The sequence below is a fragment of the Dermacentor silvarum genome, chromosome 8 (assembly GCF_013339745.2).
Source record: "Dermacentor silvarum isolate Dsil-2018 chromosome 8, BIME_Dsil_1.4, whole genome shotgun sequence".
Lineage (NCBI taxonomy): Eukaryota > Metazoa > Arthropoda > Arachnida > Ixodida > Ixodidae > Dermacentor > Dermacentor silvarum.
In genome coordinates, this window is record NC_051161.1 from 31239804 (window position 1) to 31257447 (window position 17644).

At 48.9% G+C, this 17644-nt stretch overlaps 1 protein-coding gene across 22 annotated transcripts in view; it reads right to left on the reverse strand.

The window, feature by feature from the left end:
• Nucleotides 1–17644, reverse strand: part of LOC119460956 (dystrophin) — a 392574-nt gene that overhangs the window by 184329 nt on the left and 190601 nt on the right. For all 22 annotated transcript variants that reach the window (XM_049672005.1, XM_049672006.1, XM_049671994.1 and 19 more), the window contains one exon: nucleotides 4944–5164. In XM_049672005.1, the coding sequence (XP_049527962.1) occupies nucleotides 4944–5164 (221 nt within the window). The remainder of the gene's footprint in view (nucleotides 1–4943; nucleotides 5165–17644) is intronic.

Here is a 17644-nt window from a genome sequence, read left to right on the forward strand (position 1 = left end):
CCCGGCTCAGCCACCATACACGCGTAAGGCGGCCCGCGGAGAGCTGCAAATTTCTAGAAGCCCCGAGGACATCGACTCTGCTTTTCAGCGAGAACTTCCGGCGTGTCGAATACAATGTGAAGAATAAAATGCTACAAAACGCCTTTTGTACGCTCATTTAGAAAAACACTATTAGACGTTATCGTTACAATCGTCTCTCTCTCTCTCTCAGTATAACTGCGAAATGACTTTATGAGGACTCATTGCGGTCGGAATGTTTTTTTTTTTTTTTAACCAAGTTCCCCAGCACAGGGTAGCCAGATGGTCTGAGAACTGGCTAACCTCCCTGTCTTTCCTTCCTTGGAATTCAAGACCACTTATTTCAAGAACACAGTTAAAAAACCAACACTACTCTCTCGCACCCCCCCCCCCCCCCACACACACACACACACACAGGTGCGCGCGTTCTAATATTCGCGCAAATCTGCAACAAACACTCGTGTAAGTTGCATTCAAAACAAAAGCTACAAATATGAATCAAGCGAATTATTTAATCACCGTCGCGGGAAGTAACCGCAGTCGTAGCCCATTTATGCTTAGCTGAGCATCGCCATAGACCTACACTGTTTTGGCTATACGGAGCACCCCTGTAAACGTCCGTCGCCTCTCGAGAAAATCTACTCGCCTTTCATCATATCATGGATTAAGCAGGTACGCTTTCTATCATCATTTTCAATTCTGAAAGTTGCTTTCTACGAATACAAACAAGCGACAAGAAATGTAGCAAGCGTATGACAGAATCAGGCTCCTCGTGACTACAATCGTGTTTGCCTATCTCCAATGTCAGTGGCATTTTTTTTTTTTTCGACAACATTACGAAGACGATTGTAGAGCAGACGTTGCAATCTACGTCTTTGTGGTTAATTCCCTACGGGCGCAATTTTAACGTACAATACGCAGAGGCCCCACACGAATTCCCCTTTCGATGCCGGAGGCCCAGCTTCCGCTGCACTGGCTCCACACACAAAAGCTCTTTTCGGAGGACGACGAGACTGGAAACGCAATGGCACACACCGTTCGCGCGAAACAGTAGACGACGACCCGAGCGCGACAGTTTACGGGACACGGCTCACTGAATGAATGTTTTATGCGCGGGGACCGTGAAAGCGGTTCCTGCGGTCTCCCGGCGAGCGCCGCTATTGTCAACGCTTCAGGCTGGCGGTGGACAAAAGGACGGAGGTTTGAACGAAGAGGTGGGCGCTGATAAAGGGCAATTAGTCGAGCAACATCAGACAGGGCGACCCCGTAAATATGAGTACAATGCCGACGAGGATCGCAATCACGCGCGAGGCATAATTGGGCGCAGCGCAAAGGTAGTTATATAAAACTTCTGCAATACAGACCGCGGCCGGCTGCATTTCCATGGGGGCGAAATGCAAAGAACGCCCGTGTATTCAGGTTGAAGCGCACGACAAGGAACTCTAGGTGGTCAAATTTAATTCGGAGGCCGCCACAACAGCGCGCCTCAAAATGAGATCGCGGTTTTGGCATGTAGAACACCAGAATTTAATTCGAACTTCAACTAACAGTGTACCTTGCTGGTTATTTTTTTTTTCGACCTTTACGACAGTGAGCAGTTAGTATATTATGCACTTTTCGCATTGACACTGTGGTGGTTGTGATGACTGATGTTGCTACAGGCCGAGTTAGATTGGCAGACTTGGCCGCCAATTGCACCAGTCCAGTCCAGTCCCTCACAGGAACGTGAGACAAAATGAGCCACACTTTGTTGCGCGCTATCCACGGTCCTTCAGGAGAAACTAACTGTCATACGCGTTCGTGAGGAAACCGTCTCCTCCTCGTGGTGTACCTTCTGCTTTCAGAACAGAAGTGCTTGCATGATCAGATGAAGTGTGGTATATCGCCTAGCTACTTCGTTACACTCAGTGAAAGATGGAGAAGCAGCACGGCCGACATTAAACATTCATGCAGGAGCGTAGGCCGATCATACCACTACTCTGTATACATGGAATGGTTGCTTCCGTGCGGCTAGTGCACCTTTAAAATACAGGTCCGATCCGGCGGATTCCAAGGCGAACGGAAGTCGGGACCGATCTCGTGGCGTGCCTCCAAACAAGTTTTCTCATCCGCAGCTGGCTTCACTCAAAGAAATCGCCGAAAGGGTGAATCATATAACGTTTCAGCAGAGACCTTCACTCGTTGGTGTCAATGGCAACGCAAAAGCAGATACCCTCACCAACAAACCGCTTTCAAGACAGCTAACAGTGACAGCTACGGGGAATCGCTCACATGGCTCGGACGCTTACGCTACAGTTTTCCCAGGAGGCCACTCAAAACCAAAGTCGGTAGGCTTATCACCTTTTCAAAACTGCGAATGAGGAATTTCACAATTTGTGGCTTGATTCATGGGCTTTGGCACCCGAGACCAACAATATGGCTGCGAGAGACACATTAGTGGTGGGCTCCCTGTTACTGTTCACCACGTGGGTTTCTTTAACGTCCAATCAAACCCGAGAACACAGGCGTTTTCGCTTCATGCCCCCATCTGAATGCGACTGCCAGGGTTGGGGAATCGTGACAGAGACATCGTGCTCAGCAGAAGAACGTCGTAGTCACCGAGCCGACACTGCGAACATATTACGTTTTGCTTACCGCATAACGCTGGAATACCAGTCCTGCGTGTATGAATGATGCACGTTCAGGAGCGTCAAGGGAGCCATAAAACGCTACGACCGCAAAGAATATAAAATCGAGAAGAGCCCATCAAACTATATTTATCGCTTTCGATAAGGCCAGTTTTTCTACGACGATGCGTCGCTTTCAAGTCTTAAAACTTCAAGACGAGTAATAGATTTCAAGATTTAAAGGTAAACGTTTACGACTTCTCTTGAGATTCTGGTTTTCATATCTTAGCCCCGAGCAAACTCCTGCGCTTACCAGCAACGGCAATGTCACTTCACTGCAAGCATACCTATTGTGCGGGGAAGCACAGACACGCGTTTGTGCCTCGAGTATCTGATATGCCATATACCAGACCGCGAGGAGAATGTGCAGCGATAACGATTACTTACAATTTTTAAAGGCACCTAAATTATCAAGAGATCAACTACCTAACGTTGCCACCAATTCAACTGATGCACAACTTGTGCGTTCAGGGTCCTCGAAGACCCTGAACAAATTTTGTGCGAAGTCGCGAAGCAAAAAGAAAATCTTAAGCATTAAATATGACCCACATCAGCTGTCCCTGCACGCTCACACGCCCTTCACAAAAAGTTCACCTTACCAGCGCACACATATAGCGAGTGCCACGAAGAATTCCCCTTTGCTGTACCGACCGCTATTTCCTTTTCTCTCCTCATTAAAACCTCCGTCGTACTCCTCCTCCACTGATGCAACACTTTAGAGCCAAAAGCCAATGTAATCAGAAAGGTGCGACGGCAAGAAGCAGCAATGCTCACCGCGGTCTAGCATTCTTCAATGCGCCGTCTTCAATGGCAGCCGTCGTCACAAAACGTGATGTTGCAGCTCTAAGCGCAGAGGCCTTTTGTCATGCTAGAGCGTTGGCCCAGACACCGCAGGCCCTCGTGCCGACGCGAGAGCGTGCAGAACCCCAATCCACGACGGCGCTATCTATCTCTATCCATTTTTTTTTTCTTTAAACGCGGTCATGGAACGCTTTCAGCCCCGATCGCCCTGTGCGCAAGTCGACGTGGAGTTTCATGCTGGTACTGGTACTACGCATTTTGCGGCAGACCTTAAAGAAAATCAGCGGATGGCAAGACCAGCTGTCAGCTGTTCAGTGTCGCTGCCGCCAGAGAGAAAACGAAGGCAGGTCACACAAGGTGTAGAAGCGTCTTTAGAGTTTCTTCGAGGCTCTCGTCAAGGCGATACTTTCCTCCCCACTTTATTTGCAACTATACGCCCTTTAAGGTACTCATAGCCGGAAGTTTATCCACTTTAGCGGTTACTTCAAATATTGTACGGCGCTGCCTATTCTCTTCAGAAATTATGAGCGTGCTCGAATGTGTGCGCGTGTGCGCACAAGCGGCGCGAGAGAGGGACGACTTCGGACAAGGCGCATACTACGTTGCCATGTTCAAGTTCGCTTATTTTTGTAGCTTTTCCCTGACTGTTTTTATGAAACTTTTATGGCTGTCTATGAGACTGAAAGTTCGAAGCTCAAGAAAAGAAAATGGCGGCTTATAGCTTGCCAAATTACTATGCCAGCCCATCATTTTCAACGATTACTACCACTAAGTTGTAAAACAGGTGGGATATATTATCAGATTTGTTATGCCTGTGTATACATGTTATACATGTGTATACATGTGTTACCTGTGTATACATGTGTATACCTTTGCTATACCTGTGTATACATATAGCTCTTCTCGAAAATAAAGATGAGTTGGAAGTCAGTGCTCTTTCTCACCTGTACATTACGTAAAGCCATTCATGCGCTGCGCAAAACACCGTTATGAACTATTACCTTCTCGCCCAAGCTTCTCCCCATGCATACAAGCAGTCTGGCCCAGAAAACTGTAGGTACCAATTTCACTGATTTCAGGCAACCGGGATGACACTCCCATGTTTTTCTCTAAATTTTTAAAAACTGACAAATTCCTGCTTTTTCTCTCTGCTATTCTTTCCGCCTTTCGTTTCCCCTTACCGTTCCCCCAGTGCAGGGCAGTAAACCAGAATACCTTCCAGTTAACCTTTCTGTCTTTCCCACCCTGATTTATATATATCTCTAACACCCGCTGGGGCGGCCTCCAAGCTCATACGTGCAAAGGCAACAAGCTCACGTTACCGATAAGAACATTTGTCTTAAAGAACATTTGTTTGTCAAAAGGATGACGGTCCCGACAGCTACTTTAACGCTGTACTGGGTCTGTCAGACGGCGGGCGCAGTCGGCCTTAGCGACCCCCATAAAGAGCCAACTCACCCTCTGCTCGCGTATCTGCGCCTCGAGCGCTTCCAGCGAGTGCGGTGGTCCCGCGGCGGCCTGTCGGTCGAGTCGCGCCTCCATGCGGCTCAGCCATGCCTCGAGCTCCCGGCGTCGGTCGTCCAGGCTGCGGCCAGCGTCCGAGGCGATTCCCTCGAGCTGGCGGCGGCGCTGCAGCGCCACAGATTCACTCCGGTCCCACTCCTCGCGAAGGTTGGACACTGCGTCGACGAAGGGGCGAGAAAAGACAGGGTGAGAAGACGAAATAAGGATGGCGCCGGGCTTATTTTTAAGCCGGAAGAACAAGCAGAAATCGGGGACAATAGTTATACAGGGCAGAGTCTGTTCTGCTGAATTTCTGAAACGAATTTCTCCCGGCACTGGCCTCCTAGTGGTGCTCGGAAGTCAAGTGACAAAGTGCCCTGGAAGAACTGCCTGCAGGTGATCCCGAGAGCCTGCAGGTGTGCCCTAAGCTAAGCTAAGCTAAGCTAAGCTAAGCTAACCCAACCCAACCCAACCCAACCCAACCCAACCTAACGTAACCTAACCTTCGGAGAGCCAATAGGAGGTGAGTGCCAGGAGAAATTCGTTCCAGCTGCCGGGAGAATCATCATCATCAGCCTATATTTATGTCCAGTGCAGGAAGAAGACCTCTCCCTGCGATCTCCAATTACCCCTGTCTTGCGCTAGCTGATTCCAACTTGCGCCTAAGAATTTCCAAACTTCCTAGTTTTTTCCTACAAATGTGCTAGCCGGGCGAAAAAACATTGCCTAGTTACAACGAGGTCAACAAGCGCACGACCCCTACGCATGCGAGCGGGAACAGGAGCAGGACAAGCATCCTTTGCTCCGTGTCGTTATAAATCGCATAACGACACGGAGCAAACGGACGAAAGGCAATAAAAAAAAAAAAAACGCCACTCTACATTGAGAATATGATAAGCGTCAGAATGGGATTCAGCACAGATTAATTCCTCACAGTAAACAATAAACACAAGCAACAGTAATTGTGCGCGGCCAAAAGGTCTGGGGACCAAAAATCCAGCGCCTACCTGATGGAAGCTGGAGTACATTAAGCAATTAAAGAAAGCCAAATTTGTTTGCTAGAGAAGTAAGTTTTACGGTTGGCTTCTTGGACAAACACCTGCGGTCGCGATGAAGCTACAGCACATGTGCATCATGACTGTCACTATACCAGGAGACGGAAAACTCTATTCCAGTTTAGGAAGGTTAAATGATCTACCGCTAACGAAGCAGAAGGTCTCGTGGCAGCGAGTGTCACCTATGCACAAAGCTTCTGGAGCAGCTGCTTTATGATTCACAGGAAAGAAAGGGGGAAAAAAGAAGTAAGAAACACACACACACACACACACACACATACACACTACGCGTACTTCCCGTACTTAGATTTAGGTGCACGTTAAAGCAACCCAAGTGGTCCAAATTATTCCGGAGTCCCCCACTACGGCGTGCGTCATAATCAGAACGTGGTTTTGGCACGTAATACCCCATAATTTTATTCATTCATTACTTCTCTAAACGTGCGGTAAACACTCGAATTGACAGTATCTTTGTTTCCTCAACAGTGTCACAGTTACAGGGCTCCCTGCTCCTTAATGTTTACCAGCTCTGCGCTCACATCTCTGCTAGGCGTAGTAGTTACTGCGTCCCGCAACGCTTTTATATTTGCAGACATAGCAGAGAGCGCATAATGCCAAAAATAACGCGACAAAGGCCTACCAACGCGCAGTCTGTATGTTATGTTCAAGCAGCCTGTCAGGCGGGCCAGAAAGACGAAGCCGACGGGAACTCCGGGCAAGCGCGTGCGCCGATCGCAGCGAGCATCTGCAGCCGCATCACCTTCGCGCTGCCGCGCAGCCAAACGACTCCGCCGTGCAATCGTCACATTTACTTTCCGGCCGCGTCTGAGCATCACTCAAGACAATGAGAGGCACGACATTATACAACCAACGAGGCGGACAAACGCCGGTCCTCGCAGGCGTCCCCGGTTCTCCCCGGCGTGTTTGCCCGCCTTAGCGCCGATCTTGTATCCGATATGGAAAACAGCCTGGAACAACGATAACGCCGCAACGACGCGCACTCAGCGACGAGAGTTTGAGCCGGACATCTTCGAGAGCGCAACCCCGGGCCGGCTATTACTACAGGATTGAGCATTCATTAAGACTGCCGCGCGGCAGAGAGTGAGTGCTATACGAGTCAACGACGAAGAGGCGGATGAGACACAGGCCGGAGCCAAAGCCACTCGAGCGTTGCGCAAGCGGGGAGCCGGGATTACCGCGCGTGCGCGCCTAAGACCATCGCAAACACACGCACTCACGAAGACAAACGGCGGTGTGCGGCGGGCTTGGCTAATACACTTCATTCCGCGTCACCAGTTGCGTGCAGCGTCATCTCACCTCGCGAAGTAGGCACCAATGCAGCACTCCCATCTGCAGGCGCCCCCGGGTTCGGTGCACCGTACTTCGCGAGCTCCGAAGAATGAAAAGGCCCGCAGCGGCCCAAGAAACCCAGATTAGTCGACGACACATCCTGCGCGGGAAGGAGCTCGGACGTCCCTGCCTCGATGATTAGGCGACGACTGCATGCTAAAGGCTGCGCTGCACGGCGCGTGCATTGACCTCCCCCGCTATACTAGAGACGAAGCGAGCTCATTGCCCGCTCGCCTTGTTAGCGGGAGACCGATGGCGGCTACTGAGAGCGCGCCCGTGGAAGCGAGAGAGAAGTCTCAGGGAAGAGTTTCCACGCGTGCCCAACCTCGTATTCGCGTCATCAGAGTTTTAAGCCAATCGTTTCCGAGTCAGCGGCCCGAATTCCGCGGAGTGCGGGCGCATTGAGCGAGGTTCGCGTATGCGAGCAAGATCACATTAGGGTGGCTTACGGGGCAGCAAACTTGCGTACAAGTTTCGACGTCCGAGAACTCCAAGATGCGCGCGTAGCTCTCTAAACCACGGCTGACGCAAACGCAGTTCCGCGTAAGCATAACGCGGAAGAGGCGAAACTCTGGTTGAGCTCACCAGCTCGACATCATCACCAGAGTAGAGCGGCAACACCGCTCCCGAAACAATAATTGGGAAGACAGGGCAACAGAACGGCGCGGCAGTCTCAACTGACCGACGACGCAGAAGGCACCAGAGCTCTTATGCCTAGACTGATGAATTCTCGGTACTTAGTTTGTGGCTTCGGTATTATCTTCTGAGAGCACTCTACGACTCGCAATTTGAGTTCGAGCAGCGCACGGGCGATAAACAGCCGTCGCAACCATTGTACAGTAGCCAGAGTGTAGCCGCGTGTACATGCGTTCGACATTATTGCACAGCGACCTTGCCATCAGAGCTCTGCAGGATGGCACGAGTGTGATACGACACGTCAGAAAATTTCAGGTTTCACAGCAATTGTCGTAGAAGTCCATAGGTGTAACCCGCCTGAAAACTGCGAAAACTAAGCCTTCCGTTAGCCTTAACAAAAAAAAAAAAAAAAGTTTGCGCTGGTGGGTTGTCAATGCAGAAATTAACGTGTGAAACCGACACCAAGTTAGCCTTCCTCTCAACATGCCACGAGAAACAGCGTAGCTAAAGGAGGCAACGAAACGAGCCACTGCAGCGAGCTGAAGTAAAGAAAAAGAATTCTGTAGCCATCCCCACCCTACATGTCAAGATAGAGATAGAGAGACAGTTTAATAAAATCTGAAAATGTCAGCCTCCGTTAAATGAAATGCGCGCTACTTCAGAAACTGTGAATGAAGTGACACGAAGAAGGCAAATAACAAAAACAAAAATTTTAGAATAAATTTACGAATAAACAAACACACAAATCAAGCGGAGGTGACAAAAAGTCAAAGAATATCTATACGTCCTGACTGGCGTCGAGCCACGAAACCTCGACTGCTGCCATATACTTGCACCATATATCAATCCATTACGCTTCCATTTAGTGTCGCCGTTGCAAGTATCAGTGCAAATATATTAGAACGTATTCCTCGTGCTATATCACTTAGACAGGTAAAAAAATTAGGCACATAAAGAAAGAAGAAAAAAAAAAGAAGGGGGGGGGGGGGGTAGGCATGCCGAAGAAATAAATGAGAGAGAGAGAGAGAGAGAAGGGGACAAAAGAAAGGTGCAGGTTAAAACAAATGCAGGCGTTTACACGCACGACGCGCACTTGTACGTCGCTCAGCGGCAGAGCCCGGCAGAGGAAAGGCAAATTTCCCGGCAGGAATGCTCGCGCACGCGCGCTTTGGAGCAACGCGAAGGCACAAAGAAAAGCGCGAGCGAGATTAAATCCTTTAATTATGCCCCTAATTACTCGGCCGGGCAAAGATGGAACGCTCCGCGCGGTGTTTCCCCAGAAGATAGTGAAAGGAAAATCGAGGGTTAAAAGGAAGGCGAAGTGCAAGGGGGAGGGGGGGGGGAGAGAAGGTGGAATCTGCCAGTCGTGCCCAGCGGCTCGGTCGAGAAGGCAGCAGGGAGTGGAGCACAAACCCTTATGTTAATTTGCCACGAGGAAGACAGAGAGCACGTCGCCGGTCTCTGTGTTCTCAAGAGGACGTCGACGATCGCATGGGCAAGACCGGCACAGCGGGGGCACGCTTTGCTTGTTCACCGTAGCAGGCGGAGACAGTGCGTTTACAAAGTACGCGTTCCGGAAAAACCAGCTTGCCTTAGATAGACACTAAAGAGAAGCATTAAGATAAGCTGTACCATGGCAAATTCCATTTCTGCAATAGCAAGAAGCCAAGTTTTACCGTGATAGGAAGTTCGGTAAGCTAGAAAAGAGCGAGAAAAAAAAAAGTTCTTGTACCAGCTCGCAATGATGTAATGGATGCTGGCTGCATCTACTTGGCGTTGGTTAATTGCTTATCCGTAACGAAGGACTACAAAGCATACCTGCAAGAAGTAATACCCAGGGAAAACAATCTGCGTTCGAGACACCACACAGGTCGATTTGACGAGCAGCGTCTAATATACATTACTTGGGAAACTCGCACCTCGTCATTAACTTCAATTCGCTGCGAATTCTTTGACGCAACTGGTCCTTACTTCTTCTTCACGGAATAATTATTCCGTACTTTAGACTATGTTTGAATTTTCCTGTAGGTGCGAGGGAACCATTGAGCACCTGACGTGCATCTGTCCTTGCAACGACGGCCGACGCCTCTCTGTCGGGGTAACCTTAAACCAGCTGGACTCGATGCCATCATCTGAATCAAAGAAAATTAGGACTGTGGCCATATCCGTAGCCGGAACAAAAAGGCTATCCGTGCACTATATATAGCAGTTCTTGAAGTGCACCGGCCGGGGTGACCGTTTAAAGCACCTCTGTGCATCCTCCCGCATGCGTGCAGTGTTCGCTCTCTCCCTTTCTCTTTCTACTCCTTTTTTTTTTCATTATCCCCGGTGTATAGGGTAGCAAACAGAAGGCTTGTCTAGTTGACTTCCCAGTCTTTCCTCTGCTTGCTTTCCCAATCTCAATGCCAGTGCACCTGCTCTGTTGGACGATATTAAGGCGCATTTTACCAGCGTAATGCGAGTTTCCGACCATGTCCGACAAGGCCAAATAACGGAAGTTTCAAAAAGGCCTTTTTATTTCACATCTGCGCTTGTGACATAAACTATGTTCAGTCTTCTCTCTTTCTTTCTGTCATCATCATTATTATTATTATTATTATTATTATTATTATTATTATTATTATTATTATTATTATTATTATTATTATTATTATTATTATTACGTGCTCGCCTCGTTAACCAAAAACTATTCCACAACGAGCAGTTGCGGCGTGACCTTTCGCGAATCAGCTTTGCTGAACAAAAAATAAGAGGACATAGACTGCATACCTCAAGACCCCGAAACGAGACTACGATGTGATCTAAGAAAAAGATAAACAAAGTGTGTCGACGGCCAGCCGCAGAGGTACGCTGACCAAGTGTATCTGCACACGCACGCGCAGTTTTTTGCACTGCAGAGAAAGACACGCAGGAGAACCAGGAGCGGAAATAAAAAAATGAACGCGAAGCTCTCACAACCAAGGGAGCGCGGTGCGCATCACACCACGCGCACGACTGCTCTTCCCGCGAGAGGCACGAGGTGTGTGGGCGACGAGCGGGCCCGAGCGGAACGAGCGCAGAATGGCACCCGAGAAACAAGCCTCAACACTTCCCCGTCTCTCTCCCGAAAAAAAAAAAAAAAATGTGGCGGCTCAGCCGAGACAAACGGCACCTCGTTATTTCGAATACGCGGCACCTCGCCGACAGCGGACGAGAAGAGGGTCGACCGACTCTCGCGAGTTCTCGCGGCTGTCGAGGCGCGAACAACCGACTCCGTGCAGTGCAGCCAAGGCTACGGGTTGCGCGGGGCCAATCAGAATCGAGAACCAGAAAGAGGGCTCGAGCCTCTCCAATGTCCGCTTCTCGGTCGCCTTCCGCGAGACGCCGACTGCATAAAGAAGCTTTAGAGGGACTTAAGTGTTCGGCTAGTTGGTCGTTCATTCGAACTAAGGTGTTATTAGCGCTAAGTGCTGGAACAGACAACAAGCGCGAGCCCTCTCGTCAGTCTTTGCGCGTGTGTCTTCTGTTCCGGCTTTTCGTGGAACAGGCAGCCGCTTCTCGTTGAAGGAGAACTGACGCATACTTGCCGAAGTTGCAGAATTTCCACTAGAAACTTCTCGCACGTAAAAGGATGACACTTGGAACTGTGTTGTGGGAGTGTAAAGCCATCGGCTCCGCCTTCAGCGAGGAAAGGTGGGCTGCGCTTTTGGGCAGCCCCGAACTCAACGACCAAACCCTGGCCGTGCAGAGTGCCCGCGATCGGGCCGTCAAGTTTGGTTTGGCGGTCCCTACGCGGGTCTAACCGAGTGGCGCGGGGCCTCCCCTGCGTCTTCTCTGGACCTCAATAAAGTTATTTCACTCACTCACTTAGAAAGCCCGAAGGTTGGGAAACATAATAAATCCTAATATGATACTTTGGTTGTTTTGAAGATGCCGGACTTCGCATTAACGAGATTGTCGCGATGTCATATGACACGGAGCAATTTTACTCATTTCGTGTAGCATGCAGGAACACTAGGCATGACAACGTTGTTCATTAAATTAAAAAAAAGAATCAATGACGAGTGCTTCGCGCGTTCCTCACGGCCGCGCTCGCGTGTGGCAGCCGCCGCGGCGACCACACAAACGGAGCGAGTCGGTGCATCATGACGTCGTGATGACGCATCCACCTCCTAAATACCGAAAATGAAACTGTTTCTTAGAAATAAATACCGCGAAGAAACTATTTCAGGGCACTTTGGCGCTAACTAGTACTTTTTTCCCCTAGGGTTTAGAGGGTCTGGGCCTTCAGTTAACAATATAAAAGTGACAATTCGAAAGTGTCGCGTCAGTACAGCGTTAACGATCGCCTGCCACGACCCCTAGCCTCCGCTGCACTGTACAGAGTTGGTGAGACTAAATATATAGGGACTGTACAGCCTCAACATCCCGAAAAACACAGAGAGAGAGAAAATGAGAGAGTGTCAAGCCTCAAGAGGAACGGGAAGAGCAGAGCCGGAGGAGGCCGTTAAAGTGGTCCTTACGTAACGAACTCGCTCAGCCGAAAACCATGAAAGCGTAGTGGGAAGGCGCAGGAAGGGCGTCAGCAGCACGTCACGATGAAAAAAAAAAAAAAAAAAAAAGGGGGGGGGGGGTGTAGAGCGAGCGCCGAAACAGCACCATAGTCGGTTCGTAACAACGGCCCACGGAATGTATAGAACACCGGGACTCAGAAGAGCTGGCGAAAGTGCGGCATTAGTGACGAAGGACATGCCATACCTGTCGCTTTAGTGCTATGTGGACACTGCCCGTTCCCGCGATTGCTTGTGCCACGAAACAATGCCTGCTTTCTTTTTCTTCTTTCTTATCTGTGTTCAGGGATATGTTGGTACCTGTAGAAGGTGCCGGCTACTCATCTTCTCTTAATTGACTTGTGTGTACCAAACGTTGAAAAAAGTTTGAAACAAAGAACATAGAAAAGAACATACTAGTGGCAGCAGTTGTGAAGTTCAGATACACACGCACGACATATATACACATAAACAAATGTTCCTAAGCAGTTCAGCTCATCTTTTGGTGTCGTTGTTCGAGTTGTGACAATACATCGTCTCTCATTTGTACTTCCCGCATTAATTGCTTATCGCTGACATAATGTTCCGTTATCGCCCGAAACGAAGCTGTCAAACGTTGTCTCCGTCCGACATGGCGGAATAGCGACCAATGAGCTCAATCGGAAGTTGACACATTTTCTCTCTCGCCACTCGGCATGTTAACATATTCATAACAAACGAAGTTATAGTCAAGCCAGGTGAAACACCAATGCTCTCTAAACCAACAAGTGCAAGGAGGTTACTCGATCAAAAGAAAGACCACACGCATACGTAACCTTTTATCTAGTAAAATGACGTCCTTTGTTCAGTTTCTCATCCGTTGCACGTTTTTCGCACCTTGCTACGCAAGGTGCGAAAGGACGTTCCACATCCGCCGCCACTGCCGTCAGGGGCGCTGGCTAACACTTCTAGAGCTAATGTGTAAACACGCATAAATACCCAAGAAAGTAGACGCCAGGGCGGCCACGCGGTAGCTTAATGGTAAAGTACCGCACGCATGATGCTGAAGGTAGGGGTTCGACTCCCACCCGTGACAGCTTGTGTTTTCGTTCACTTCCATTTCCTTCTCTTTTTTTTTCTACATTTTAATTCAAAGTACCAGTTATTTCCCCTATGCCTTCTTTGGCTTCGTTGACTGGTTGCTTCATATGGTATTTTAGTGGTGTATCACTACGCTTCAATAAAAAAAAAAAAAAGGGAACACTCATTACACCAGCACTTACCTCTTCAACCAACTGGGAGTTCACAACACCCTTGCCGAACTCATTGAAGCCCAACAACGCTTCTCAGCTTGAACGGCTCACCCTTACTAAAACGGGACGCTTTATTCTATCCACGCTTGGCTTCACTTACCATCAGCAACATGGCCCCAAACAATCGATCCCGACTGACATCCGTAGCTGGATCCACACAGACCCTATTCCTAGAAACATGCACCCTGAATATAACAGGGCCCAGCGCCAAGCTCGGACCGGAGCTATCATTTTTAAAAGCCCTTGCTCACGTACCTGGCGTCACATTTGTTGATGCAGTCCAATATTCCCATGGCACACGATTTGTGGCCGTCGCCACACGCGATAGAGTCCTATACCACGCCTCCAGCGTCACACCCCCCCTATCGAGACGGCTGAAGAAATGGCCATCGCCCTGGCCACTCTAGATCCCACCTGTCTGTCACGCCATTGTGTGTGACTCTCGCTCAGCCGTCACTAACTTCAGCAAAGGCCGTATTTCGCCTCAAGCTCTTCGCATCCTCTGCCAGGCACCACACTCTAAAGACAGCATGATCTCCCTGACATGGATCCCGGCCCATGCGGGCCCTGTCCACCCACACCTCCCCAACCTCAACGAGGTCACCCACTCAACTGCGCGAGGCCTAGTCAACCGCGACGGAGTCACCTGAGACGAGTTGGACACCAGGGACAATCTGACCACTTATAACGATCTCGTTAAGACATTTTACCTCAGTCGCCGAACCTTCCCCCCACCTAACCCCAAGTTCAGCCGGGCGCAGGCTACCACCCTGCGTCTGCTACAAACAAACACGGTACCATTCACCCGCCCGCCTCCACATTATATTCCCAGACGTTTACACTACCCCCAACTGCCGGTGCGGTGGCACTCACCCGTCTACGCTTCCGCATATGCTGTGGGAGTGCCAAGCACAGTACACACACATTAACACCACGACCCTCTCGCCGTGGTTGCGTGAGGCTCTGCGGTGCTCCGCCCTCGACGACCAAACCTGGGCGACCCAGCACGCCCGTGAGGCGGCGGTGAGGCAAGTCCTCGCGTCCCCTCATGGGAGGCTTAGGCCCGGTCATCACAAAGTGCTGGTTCTATCATAAAAGTTTATTCCTCCTCCTCATTATGAAGCACGTCAGGAGACTTCACGCCACAATGAACAGTTCAGAAAGGAACGGATTCGAAACGACGAACAAAACGGCGTTTACCCGCGATTTTTAACTCAATCAATTTCAGCCTGTTTAATATATATATATATATATTTATATATTATTCCAACGCTTAACCAGAAGAAAAAGTTCCACAACCATTAGACGATAGATCGCCGAGCGTTTAAATGCGCCACAAACGCTTACACAGACGCGATATACGAGCAGAAAAGAGAAGTACTGCATTATGACACTAACGCGCACCGACAGTTTCGGTGGTCTCAGCTCTATGACGCCTCGATGCCAGCATTCGAAGGGACGCTGGCATCAAGAAGCACTACCAACGCCACTAGGTGGCGTTGGTAGTGGCGTTCACCGTACTCAGCACAGCGGAGCGCGGCCTCCGCAATTAGGTCTGAAAATGTTTCTGAAGTTGATCGCCTGCAATTACGACGCGCTGTACGCGCTGAGACTCGGTGACGATTCAGTTACGTGCTTTGTCTTGCGCGTTGTATTAGTGTGTCTAGCTAGCGTGTGCAGCGTAGTGCAGCTTCCATATGCACGACGGTTGCTCATGGTCATCGACGTTGGTAGTCGTGATGGAGGAGACGTGCCACCAGGCGTCAGCGTGGGTCAACTTTTTTTTTTCGCCAAACTCGGAAAGTCCCAACCGACGATTAAATATAAGCTTCCCCAAACACAGGTTAACTATCCTAATTTGAGATAACAACATCTACAAACAACTCGAGCTTTGGAGGAACCTAATTGACAGTTATAAGGTAGAGAAGTGGCAGCCATGTTTACCAATTAGCGACTTGGAGGAAATCAGCAAGCACACAAAGCAAACAAATGGGAACAACACATTAGCGAAAGTCAGAGCTCAGGGAAAAGGACGAAGAAAAAGAAACAGGAAAAAGCAAGGGAGAAAAGGTACGCCAATATCGGAAGCAATCAGAGCAGGGGGGAGCGTAGTTAACCATGAAACGTCGGTCTACCTTCATCGCTGATTCTCGCTCGAGGGTTCCTGCGGTCTCTCACACTCCACTTAATCTCGTTAGCCGGGAAGATGCGGCACAGATAAAAAGAAAGAGAGAGAGACAGAAAAAAAAGGGGAGGGGGAAATAAAGTTTTAAAAAAATTAAAAGAAAGATCACGCACACACAACGCAGAACGTTACAGCGGACTGCAAGTAAACTGTAACAACCTGGTCGCTTATAAAAACGAATGAAGACATTCGCGTTAAATTGAAAGCGTGAACAAAAAGTTAACGCATCGAAACGCAGAGAGCACTATCACAAAGTTAAACAAATTAAACGAAAAGAAAGAAGTGTACACATCTCTGTAATTTCCTCCACGACCATCTTAAAAGGAGCTGGCGCTAGCGAAAAAGAAAGGAAATAAAGATAATAAAAATAGGAATTAATGACGTAAAAATTAACTCATGGAGAAAGAAATAATCGTGACCGTGCTGATCAATTCTCCCTCTTCCATTTTTTTTTTTATCCAACTTTCAACCCGTATGTAGGCTTCACACGTGAAAAAAGCGGAGCTTTTCTACAATACGGGGACCGTCCATAAAACACCACCATTCGCATCGAAGATCATTCAGTGGTAGGAGCGTAAGACAGGTCCGTGATATTTGTACAGGCTCATTTCGCTCGGAAAGGCAATGCGGAATTAAATGCGTCCTTCTTGCACATACACAGTAACGCGACTGTAGGTAATTTAATAAAAATAACACTGTTGTAAACGTGCGCACGGAGATGCTGGCTTTAGTTGAAAGCGCCGGCTACTGCCTTCCTAAGTATCTCTCTCTCTCTTTCTTTTTTTAATTCCCCCACAACTAGTGAAGATTGACGTCAGTGGCAAATAAAAGAGTTCCGGCGGACAGTTCACGGACCTTGCCCGGACGTTCGTTCCACCAAGACGATTTAGACCAGCCGAGGTTTATAGCATCCTTTGGCGAGACACTATATACTGTGGCGGTGGTCAGGCTGTGTGCTTCCGTTTCGCGTTCACCACAGTTCCGACAACCATAGCGGTTTATGGACGGTGGTGCCTGCAGGAGCCGCCGGGAGGCGCTCCAAAATTTTCACAGGACACCCATTTTGAGCCTTTCACGGCTTCACGAAACGATTAGATAAATCGCGTTATCGCCAAAACGGGATTTTGAAAAAAAAAAAGATAAACTCGCTCTATTGGTTTTAGAATACTAGCTGTCATTGGTTTCACAGTTTACTAAATCTCCCTATATACTCCATGTGTCGTGTGAAGCCTTCAAGTTAATAATGAAAAAAAAAAAAAAAACACTAGCCTCGATGAATATAGTTAAACCATCAGCTTCTTGTACGCCAAAGTCCTCGGATGGAATCCCCGTCCAAGTTGTCTGAAATTTTCAGTTCTGGAGTGGCGCTTAAAGCCAGTAAGGAAGATAAAATCTGCGGAGAGCCAGTGGGCCTATAAGTAGTCCAGCTTCAACACGAGGAAATGCCTACTGAACGATTCACAGATACTCCCTAAACAGAACAGGAATTTGACAACCCTGATTGGTTATTGCCATTACCTCTCTCACTTAATGGGTTGTCCAGAAAAGAAAATTTATAGAAAATGCCCCGGCTTCTCCGTCTCTGTCTGTTCTCGCAATGGACGCTATG